Here is a 12,122-nt window from a genome sequence, read left to right on the forward strand (position 1 = left end):
GCAGAAATTAAATCTCAGGGAAGTAAGAGCAATTAGTACACAGCCAGGGATTAGCTATGTCTGATCAAGACATGCTATGGTCTTTTGAATAATGGAAGCAAAATACTCAATGGAGCAGAGGTCCTATAGGTACAGTTATGCTGGTAAAATAAACACAGCCAAGGCACAGTCTTGAGTCCATAGCACAGACCCATCCGTACCGCATAGCTGTCAGCACACACCGTGGCACCGTGTTGACCTTTACCAGGTAACAACCAGACAAAACCAGGAGTGCCTTGGATAATGGCATGTGCTGGCGATCATTTCCAATAGTCAGTAGGTACCAGGTCACCATGGTTCTTTAGTGGGGAGGGGAGAATGGGTTTAGCTGTGTGGGTATGAGTTGCTGGCTGCCCCCTGCCTCTGTGGCCAGAGAGTGGCCATAGGTTGTTAAATTTACCCATAAAGGTGTAGCCATTTAAGAAAAAAGGGTAATTCACGGAGTCGAAGCCTCACTTTCCCCTCCGCAACTCTCAGTGGTAGGTTCATATGTTACAAAAGCTGCCATTTTCTTTTCAGTAAGGGCCCAGCATTCCACAGTTTAGAAATCCTTGTTTTGTTGGCGCCCACCATCATCAAAGAATGATGAAAATAAAGGAAAATGCAGGCTCGTACGTAGGCGCAGAGAAATGTCATTTCAGCTGTAAACTGTGTCTTTGATGGGCCAGCAAAATTATTTTTAGTGGCAAACCAGGGGAGTATTTCAGAACATAATGGTGCTACTTGTTGCTCTTAATAGACCAATAGTGCAGTAATAGTAATTATTAACTAAGATCAATAGTGCTGTTGTTAATCAGACAGTTTAAAAATATAACTGCAATAAGCTATATTGTGATAAAAGAAATGCTTTTCAGACATAATAATATTTGCTTTTGATATTTTCCATTGTTACCATCTAACAAACTCTGATTTCTTGATTGTAGTTGGCTACACTATGAATGATCTGATATTTGAGTGGCTAAGTGATGGACCTGTGCAAGTTGCGGAGGGTTTAACCTTGCCACAGTTTATTTTGAAAGAAGATAAAGAACTTGGTTATTGCACAAAACATTACAACACTGGTGAGCATTATTTTATTTTTTTCTGTTAATTTCTCTGCTGGTATCTATTGTCAATTTTTAAAGGGAAAAGATGGGTAAAATGAAAAAAAAAAAAGAAATTAAAATATCATTCAGCCACGCATTTTTAAATCTGAAAAAATGAAATTTTCTCCCTTTTATTTTTGTTTATTTGAAAGATTTTGTTTCCAAATGTCCTTTAATTTCGTTAAAGATATTCTAATATACATATTTTAATTCCTTAAAATCACTAAGGAATTTAAAATCTAAAAAAACTGATTAAAAACTCCACTTTTTAACAAACAGAATCTTTTCTTAAATATTGATTCAGAACTTCTAAAGTACTGATTTTTCTGAACTTGATTTATTCCTCCACCATATCAAAGTGACAATGAGGAAAAATACCAAATTTTCAATAGCTTTTATGTGTGGTCTGATTTATGAAATGTAGTATTTGAAAAGACAATGCCTTTGTTGCTGATTTGAATAGTGTACAGACATGAGATGTTCGTAAATTAAATGTTTGCTTAATACTGTAATCTTTTTCCTATATTTGCTAATTTGAAGTTTCAAAGGCTGTGTTTTCTATCTTTAGCTTTACAAAGCAGAGAGAACTCTGCTAAAATTTGGATTTAGCTGCTTGGAGTTTATTTAATACAGACAGCATTTAGAGAACGGTTTGCTGGGTACTTGCTGGGATTAGATATAATCCCTCTCATCTGAAATAGTTTTTTCATCATTTCAGCGTAAGAGCCAATCTGGTTGCAACAAATACATTTGTTTCACTCTCTGAAATAACACAATGTGATAAATTCTGCCTCTGCCAAAAATGTCACATTCATTTCTTATGAAAAGGAAAATATTGTTTTTAATTTTTACAAATACAGCTTCTTATTTGGGGGCCCAAAGTGCCAAGGAAGGAAAACTTTGTGATTCTAGAGTCCAAGACTCGTGGAAAGGGGGACTGCTGCGACTTCTCATCTTTTCTCACACTTAAAAGGGAAAATCGAGTGTAAATTCCAATAGCCAGAGTTTACCCATTTGTAGTTAAACAAAATGAATGTCTAATTACCAAAAGTTAAAAGTGTGCGGCCTGGCCAGGGCAACGGAAAAGCAGTATTCAAGCAAAAGAAAACTTTGCCTACTGCACCCACATTGCTGTCTTCTCTGTAGCATGCTCCTTCAGGCTTGCTATGAAATTGAAATGTGGATAAAAGTTATATTATTCAGCCTTCTCCTCCTACCCACACTGCAAAGCGCCCTGTCCAGGTTGCACGGCAGGAATCTGGAGAGCATGTAGCAGATTGGGCTGCTCTAATGCCATTGCTGCCACACGTGGCCACCCCACATTTTTCGAGTCCCCTCCTGCATGGACAGACTGGTCAGGATCAGTCGCAATCCAGGTCTCAGAGCCTGTATTCAGGGTCACAGGTCAGGCCACTCATATATGAGCTTCTGTCCTGCCAAAAGATATTATTCAGTTCTTCTCCCCTCCTCTCTTTGCCAAACAGCCTCTGCATTGTCCTTTGTACCAACTCTTGCACCCTGCCATTCAGCTTTCTAGACTAGTAAAAGTATGCACACATCACAAAAAAGAGCAAAAAGTCTAATTTCACCTGAAAGGATGAACAAGGAACAATGCACCTTCATGCATTTGACCAGCCAACACAAAATGGGTCCTTTGAAAGCATTAGCATGCCAGGAAGAACAGACATTTTTGTGCTTGGATTAGTCTGCCTCCAGTGAGAGCCTTCCCAGTACCCAAAGCGCGGTCAGGATACACAGTAATTTGGAGGGCAGCACAGAGTGTTTGGGTTAGCAGCTGATGAACTGTTGCAGCTCAGGACTCTTCGTCCCCTGCTGCATGACTAGCTCCACTGTCAGGAAATCCTAAACTTCTGCCCTCCCCTACCCAGGTGGAGCAGCTATTTGTTTGAAGAATCACTCGCCTTCCTCAAGAGATAGTCGTGTTTTTCCTGGAGTTAGATTTTTGGCAAAATTCAAAGTAGGTTTTGAGCTGATTCTGCCTTGAGAAGTATTCCACAGACACAGGCAAATGGCATGACCAGAATGAGAAGGGGTTTGTTCCACCGTGGGGCTGTAGGAACATAGGATTGTTTACAATTTTGTCTGCTCAAGTACTTGTTTGCTTAATCTCATGCCATTAAAAGAGCAAAATGCTGTCCCCTTTTAAAGCTAAACACTATATTTTTCTAAAGTAAAATCTTATTAAATTTTGAGAAAAGAAACATTACGTTATATTTTCCAGAGGTGAAACAACTGTGCTAGTATTCGTTTTCTCAGTTAATGTGAAGAACTGGGCACAGTCTGCTTCAGGGGTCCTGTGTGTTCCCCAAGCTATCGTGCAACAAACAGCCAACTTGCATTTGTGTATCAGGAACTGCTTATAGCGTTAGGTTAGAAAACAGGGACATGCATCTAATTATGTTTAGAAAACAAGATAAAAATGTGCAAAAAGCATTTATGAAAGTAATTTCGTGTTCTAGGAAAGTTTACATGCATTGAAGTCAAGTTTCATTTGGAGCGTCAGATGGGATACTATTTAATCCAGATGTACATTCCTAGCCTGCTGATTGTCATTTTGTCCTGGGTTTCTTTCTGGATCAACATGGATGCTGCTCCAGCTAGAGTTGCACTGGGTATCACTACAGTTTTGACAATGACCACGCAAAGTTCAGGATCAAGAGCTTCCCTCCCAAAAGTAAGGAAATAATTTTGTACCACCTATTTGTTATTAAAAGCAAATGTTTGTTCTAATTTTGAAGTTTCTGAAAGATCTGTGTAAATACGCATCTGATAAGAATACAGGAGAAAGCGGTAGCAGTGTGGTGTTAAACTGTTGCATTGCCCTCGCGCTTGGACTAAGGCAGGTTTCTGCTGGTTTGCAGGATGGCTGGAGGGGTCAAAGGTACGGAATTTTAATGAGTTTTTACTAGTTTTGACACTTGGTTTTCAGCATTTGAAAGCCAGAATTTTCTGAACTATTTAGGTACCTGACTGGATTTCTGAAGGCACTTCCATGCAAATTGGGCATTCTCTCTGACTGGGGACTTCAAAAACTCTGTCTGGTCCTTTCTGGAATGTTAGACTCTCAAATATCTTGATGTTTCTAGATATGGCACTTAGTTCAGTGGATACATAAATATACATAAATATATATATATGTATATATAAAATACATATAGAGAGAACATGTATACACCTAGAAGGTTTCTCTGGAGAATATTTTCAGTAAGGAACTGCTGATGTCTTTGCTTCATGACAGAATTTGTCCATGTTCTCATTCAAGTGTCGTCTGCAGATCTCCATCCTCTCTACGCCAAAAAAAAAAAATCCTCTCACTCGAATTTTGTGTTTTTTTTTTAATCCAGGCCAGATGCTGCAGATGGGTTTACAGATTACAGGCTGGATTCTTTATTCAGTCAGGCTGACAGCTCTTTTCAGCATGGGCACAACGTGAATGCTTCTGCTGATAGCATTCCCAGCAGAATTTCATGTGCATGCTCAGACTTTGTACAATTTTCTGGAAGAGAGCTCAGAGGTAGATCAGTTTACAATAGTCTAAGGAGTCACAAGATATACTCCCTGAAGAAGGGAGCAGCAGTCCAGTATCACAGGGACCGGGATCATAAAACAACAACGGGTTATGATCACAGCACCAATGACAGCACGAATTTTGACCATACGGATCGCGATCTATCCCAAAAAGCACGTTGTATTTTGTTCTGCATTACCCTCAGTATCATATTTAGTCTCATTCTAAATACTGTAATTTGTTCAAATGGAGCGTATATAGGGCAACTCAAAAACTGCACAGATTGTGTTACTCTTCTGTTGGTGATGAGAAAGTATCACTTAAAAATCTGATGACTACAACTGTTGGTTCAGCTTCACTTGTTCACTTGGAGATATGTATAATTTTCCGTGCAAACCGACAGCCTTTCATATATTAATTCAGAATTTCAAATGGATAATTCCTTAAACATTTGTTCAGACAATTCAGTCAATATTACCAAGTGAACACTCTGAAAAGAAAGTCAACAAAGAGATAATTTTGGCAAGGAGCATACAGGCTCTGTAGACAGCAAGTTTGGAGTCACCAAAAATTGTGTCTAGATGTTACGACATGATTCCATGCTGATATATTCCAAGTTTCTTCCAAATTAACTGGCTTGAGAATTAGAGATGGTGCAGTCACTATAGTGGAGATTTCCATCCCCATTTCCAACTGGGCAAAGATACCCTGCCAAGAAGCTCTGCAGTGTTAACATGCCCAAAATGCAAATGCTTTAGAAAGATTTTTCATCATACACTTTTGTTTCTCCTTTTTGTATTCTGCCTTGTTTGAGTAGAAAAGTATTTGCTGGACAATTTTCTGGGCTTCTGCTGAGTGGAAGAAATGGGAAGATCCAGAATATGTTGACTGTGGCTATTTGATTATTGGAGAGGTTCCTCTCCAGCCTCAGGATTAAATAGATTTATCTCAGCAGCTGTCAGAGGATGGTGATGCTCAGGCCGTACTCCATCCTCTCCTAGTGCTTTCTGCTGTGTTCCTTTGCCAGAAGATAGGCACTAAGGAAAAGTACCTCACCAGAGAGCCCAGCACACTTATTTCAGTCAGGCTACAGCCGGTTGTCGCAATTCCACTGTGTAATTCAGCTGAGCCGTACTTTACAGCTTTGGTCTCTATGCGAGTGAGTTAATCCTCATGGGGGCTTTTGAAGGTGTACCAATTGACTTAAAAATGTGATTCGAAGTAGATGCTAGTATACATGCCAGCTGACTCCCACCTTGGATGACTCAGGTACCCAAAGAAACACGGGGCTGACCAAAACCAAAGTGCTTCAAAACAGGCTTTGTCTGCAAGTGTACCTGTATAGCCATGGATAGCCACACAGAATCACCAGCATCTGATACCTTACACGAAGAAGGAAGCTTTTCTTGCTGTTGCTGTTGCAGGTACCTAGCTATTTTAAAACCTGATCTGTAACTTAATACCAAAATTATAATTCTTAATGAAACCTGTCCAGCTGAAGTGTATTTAGAAATAAAAATATGAAACAAATTGAACCAAATCAGTGTTAAATCCGAAGTGCCAAAATGGCTCTTTAAAAGTAATGTTTTTCTAAGTCCTGTCTACGTATTGCCAAGACACAGGAAGTGAGGCTGTCAATAAAACATCCATTTAAAAATTGCTCCAAGCATGAATATGTAAGAGAATAAGACATGACAGGAGGGTTATTTTTGCAAGAGTACTGAAAAAACAGATGCAACTTTTCTTTATGAAAGCAACCGAGATTTGAATACAAGAGTTATATTTTTTTCCCTATCCTTCTTTATGTCCTATTCTTATTTACACACATTTATACAACTTAACATAACCTTTAATTCACCCACTATTTCATGCCAAGAGTTTCTGCTCATTCTTTATTTTAGTAGAGCTTTACCACAAGCAACAGCAAAGCATCAAAACTCCCCAACTTTAAAGGGAATAGTTGCTTTACCAAAGGAGTTCCTTTACCAAAGGAGTTCCTTTACCAAAGGAATTATTAGGCAAAGAAGTATTGTGATGAAAAGACTCCTGGTTAGGTTTGTTTGTCAGTTTCCAAGTTACTACCTAAATGATGAAAGTTGTACTGTTTAGAAGTAATTAACTACATATTGTTCTCAGCCCTGGCATAAGATTGCTTGACAGAGTTCTGTTTGCTTAAAACCACTCTTTTCCATATAAATAAGTAATATTCATTTTGATACATGGATTTCGTAATGGTAGATCATGGCAACATAGACATTAGGCATTCAGTTATTGAAAATGAAACATAAGATTGAGACTGCTAAAAAGAAAATAAAAGAAAAAGAAAGTAAAAGAAAGGAAGGAATGAAGTTAATTACTTATTGAAGGAATTCCTTAATGAAGGAATGAAATGAGGCTTGTGTTTGCTGCACATAACAGAAGCATCTAGAAAAACGCTTCAAAATGAAATCTAATTATATTTCTTTGGTAAATTTTGTAGTATTTGTGTGGAATTATAATCTTTGAAGTATTTGGAAATTATGGTTTAAGAATACATGGTCAAAATCCAATATCAGCAACAAGGTGATAAAGAAACCAATATGGTGGTTTTTTTCCTTATTCTTCCAGAAAGTTGATTTTTTTTTTTTTTGTTGCAAAAGGTAAGAATAAACCACGAGAGAGTTTACATCCCAACAAAGCTACTGTTTTAGGAAGGGAGACCTGCAGTGCCTGTTTCAGATTCTCTTCCTCTACAATTGTAGCATAAGCTGAGCAATACCACGTTCTGCTTCCTTCATGGACATGAAATAATGTTTTCCTGTATAGGGAATATCTGCAGAGAAATATACACCATGCTGTCAACCTCTTTTATAGAGCTGAAATTATTTTGTGTTTGTTACAGAAGACTACTGAGGGGCCTTGTAATCAGAGTTACCCTTACTGGCTGTGTTAGGGGGTGGTAAAGAACTCATCCAGAAAGCTGGGGTTGAACAGCCTCCCTCCAGTTTGGCTAATCCGTCACTGGGATGCCCAGGAATGGTGATCCAAAATAGCAGGGTTCCTATGATCAGTTCCCCTTCCCACGCGTTCATGTGTGTAAGCCTTACCCCCAGCAGCTACTCTATGTCCAGATTCCTCTGATCGTGTCATTGTTTTCCACTTAGAAACTTTGGTTAGATAAATGTTTGTGCACACAGCTACACCAGTAGCTCTTGCCAATCAGCCAAGGCAGCAGAAATCTTGGTTGCCAGCTGGGTGATTGGTGTGACCACACATCCATGACAAAACCCTCAGGAAACCCTGGGCTTTCTATGCAAGTCCTGTGCATGAGCCCAGGACCTCCCTTGCACCTAGGGTTTGCCAGACTTGCGAAGAGAAATTCTACGGCACACAAATCAGGAATCTGATGTAACCTACCATATATCCATGCAACACTTAGTACATGCTTAGATCCAATGCCTTCTGGAAGTATCTGACCCACAGGACAAAACCGGCAGAATGTACTCCTCAAAATATGGACTAAGGAATATCTGGGCATCGTAAGGGACACAGAAACACAGAATATGCCTTTATATATTTTATGGTCTCAGCTGTGTATAAGCTGGAGGAGTAAAGGGGAGATTATCAAGGTACAATAGTTCAGAATTGTTGGGAAGTGTTAGAAAATAGTTCTTTTCTTCAGAGCATTGAATGACTATTGACTTGATATTCTATTTATTTTTAAATAGCTTTCTTTCTGTTGAATCAACAGAATCAGAAGTTTTAAAGCATTTTCAAAAGAGGCATTTGAAAGAATAATGAGTTCTCTGCTGTGCTAGTAATTGGGTATTTTTCAGATTGCTTTCTTCTTAAAACACTTATATAAACCAAGCCTTAGCAACAACAGTCCAAGAAAATGAATTACTTTTAATACCATAAAGCAAAACATTTGAGGATACTTTAAGTCAAGTCAGTGATAGCCACTGTATTTTACACAGTTGCATAGCATTCATATCGTGTTACTTCAATGCTCAGTGCTTAATGAATGCATGTTCCGTCCCCAGGGAGCAATCTGTGCAGAAAAAAGTCTTGTTCAAAGCTCACTGAAATCTCTGGGAGTCCTTCCATTCACTTCATTTTGCTTTGGATCACTAAATGCATTACCCAATGCAATAAAAGCATTATATTCTAATAGGTGCAGAGACCTGTAAAACCAAAGTCAATGAGGTCTATCCCCTTTGGCAGTAAGTGGCTGCTTTTATGTGTTGTCTGCTATCCCCAACATTCTTGGAGACTTTTCAAGATTCTAGGGCTTCTAGCAGACCAGTCTGAGAAAGTAACCTCTCCCTTCTTGAATGGCAATAGTTATCAAGTAAAGAAGCTCCAAGAATACAGCACACTTTTTATTTTGAATTATGGTTAAAATAATGTCATAACAGCAGTTAAAAAAAAAGGAAGATGTGAAGAGAAATATCAATAAAGAAAAATGAATAGATGCTGTGACAAGAGATGATATTATTCTGTGTTCATAGGTTTTCATAGGAAGTAGAGCACCTAAGGTGACAGTTTGCTCTTTAATGTAACAAAACAAAGAGATGACACATTTTAGTGCAGCATTATGGTAAAAAAACCCAATAATAAAGTAACTTGGGATGGAAGAAGTTTTTCAGCAAATTACTTTTACTCTAGTCTCAGGATCTGAAGAGGAAATACAGGAGTAATTCAGCAATCATGAGGTATATTAATTGGCACTTGACCTATGTGGGTGTTTGAGCGCTTCATACACTCCCTAAATAATTAAGACAATCCTATTTTTATTAGATGTTTACAAATTCCTGTTGGAGACTTGATGGTCCTAAAACATTACCTTGTCATTTAATATGACTGCCCTATGTCACATATTTATGTATTCTGATAGGGGAACTGCAAACAAATTTAAACTTTTAAAAAATTTGTTCAGGGCCCTTGAATAGATTTAGAAAGAAACATCCTAGCGTTTGTCAGTTTTCTTGACCATAATAAAAGTGGGCATGCTGCCCAAACTCTTGGGAAGTCAGGCTGCCCTGTCAAGGGAACCTCAAGGATCTACTCTTCAGTCATGTACCTCCAGGGAAATGTTTTAGCAGTCACTTGTTTTGTTCATTTCCAATGTTTTTAAATAAATTTCTTTTCCCTCCCCATTATAATGCGTTAATATATAACATATATTCTTTTTTTTACTTAGATTAAGAGAATCATGAAACCTGCTGTAGTTTTTTGAGCTTGGCAAAGCTTGGTACACTAAATCTTGTATTCAGACAATGTTTTCGATATCTATTGTTATACTCCATACAGTATTTGAATCTGTTCTACACTACATAACAAAGGAAATCATGTAGACTGAACCTATTTTTCAACAAAAATTTCCAATATACAATAAGGGTCATAAGTAAGTGAGCACGTGTTTGTTTGCTGAGACTTATTGAAGCAATTATTTGAGTACAAACTGATTGTGACTAATTAGAGAGTTTTGTGCATAAAATAACTATTTCTACAAAATACTATAAAATAAATTGCTGTCAAGTTGTTTATAAACACCTGCTCGTAATTTATAGTTCAGAAAAGGTGTTTTCTGATTCTGCTCTACAGCTTTTTCATATTCCATTTCTTTATTCTTACTTCTTCCACCTTTGCTTATATTTTCTTATGAATGCTTTCAAGGCAAAATGTTACTGTGTTTGTGCTTGAGGGCAAGAGAGTGAACTGCAGTGGAAGAGGTGGTATGATAATATGTGATGTATCAGAGGTAACTTTCTAGCCCCCTCAAGTATCAGTAGCAACGTGGCCACGTTAATACCGGTTTGAAAATCCATGCTTGGCCCTGAAGAAAAGTGTGTGTGGTGCCCAGAAACTTCTCTGCTGCTTCCACCTACGTCAGCTGGTCTTGTAAAACAGACTTTCCCTTCTTGCAAATCTTGCTCCTTTGAAATCTAGGTAGATACTTACACAGCTAACCTATGCAGTTACAACTTCACTGGGAGCAGTAGCTTAATTAAAGCAATGTTGGATGAGCTTTGGCACAGTTACATATGCTGTGTTCGTGCATCCTTTATAGGAAGAAATTTTTTTCTTCCATTCCACAACCATTTCCAGTTCTGTAAATTCAAAGATTTGGGTCTGCTGCATGGGTAAGAAGAGAAAAAACAGCAGGATCCATGCTTCTTGTGAGAACAGCAGGAGGAAGAAGGATGTAGGTGTTAAACAAAGCACGTAAATCCATTGCAAGATGTTGCCACATTGTTCTTTTTAGCTTGGCCTCAGCGATGAGATGTCCTGGTCAATCTTTGGGTCTTAAAGTGGTTATGTCGTGAAAGTCTTGCTGTCCTTCATTCTACGCAAAGCTGACTGACAAGATGGTGACCGGATAAAGACTAATACATTTGGGTTTATAGCAAATTCTACTCTATGAAAGTAAAACAACCAGTGAGTAAATCAGTCGCTTTTTTCACTCTACTAATCTAAACTTTAAAGTTTGCTTTTCTGTATAGTGAAGACAGTGGTATTTACTGTACTACAAAAACAGTAGTTGCTGCCATGCGTGACAGCTAAAAATACGCAATAAGATGTGTCTGAATACCTCTGGGATGTAGTTTGAGTACTCCTGGCACTTCCTCAGCACGTTTTATAATGCAGTCATCTGGGAGGGCTGGCATTCAGTGGAGCCTATTTCAGGCATCAGAGAAGAGTTGAAGTTATTGTGCACACCAGTCTGCTGGTTGTTTCATAACCCTGGCACGGTACTGGGGCTCTCTGGCTTCGTTGTCGCACCCTCCAGGACCTTCTGGCAGCTTTTAGCGGCTCTCTGAGGAACACTCCGTGCCGCTCTTTCACACACATACGCACTGCAAACCCACTCTGAAGCAACGACGTAGGCTGTTGTGGCTCATTCATTTCAAATAATTGCAAGCCTTGACTCTATTAGATCATCTAGGAGTATTACTTATGAATACCCTCTGTAAATATTTAATTTGAAGTAATGTTGATGGGACCCCCTGGAGTCTGAGCAAAACACTTTAATTTGCAGTGTACCTTAAGGCTACCGCCTCCCAGCCTGAACACCAGTGCACATTGCACATGGCTGTTAAGGCAGCTGGGCCACCGACATCTTGCTCCCCCAAAGGTGTCTTCGAGTTACAGTACAACCGTATGAACTCCATTGCTTGAATGACAGGTCTCTTTTTTTCCCTTGGAAACATTTCTCTGGAAAAAAAATTATTGCTGATATTGACGCCTAGATGTATTAACCCCTTCCTCTCCCCCTACCGAGACAATGGAGAGAGGCAATTTACTTTTCTTCATGGATGCATCAAACAAACTTCTGCAAGAGGAGCAACTAAATGACTTGGTCTTTTGTCTTTAAATATAATATCTGTGATATAACATGACTATGACTTTAATTTGCCAGTAGTGGGGCACGCTATTGTTTGTTGTAGTAACATCAGCTTTGGAAATGAATCAATTCTAAACTAGGC

General features: G+C 38.7%; 1 protein-coding gene across 2 annotated transcripts in view; it reads left to right on the forward strand.

Annotated features, from left to right (window-relative positions):
• GLRA2 (glycine receptor alpha 2) overlaps positions 1–12,122 on the forward strand; it is a 127,854-nt gene that overhangs the window by 43,000 nt on the left and 72,732 nt on the right. For both annotated transcript variants that reach the window (XM_054216683.1, XM_054216691.1), the window contains exons 6-7: positions 963–1,100; positions 3,605–3,819. In XM_054216683.1, coding sequence (XP_054072658.1) covers positions 963–1,100; positions 3,605–3,819 — 353 coding nt within the window. The remainder of the gene's footprint in view (positions 1–962; positions 1,101–3,604; positions 3,820–12,122) is intronic.

This window comes from Rissa tridactyla, chromosome 1 (genome assembly GCF_028500815.1).
Source record: "Rissa tridactyla isolate bRisTri1 chromosome 1, bRisTri1.patW.cur.20221130, whole genome shotgun sequence".
NCBI lineage: Eukaryota > Metazoa > Chordata > Aves > Charadriiformes > Laridae > Rissa > Rissa tridactyla.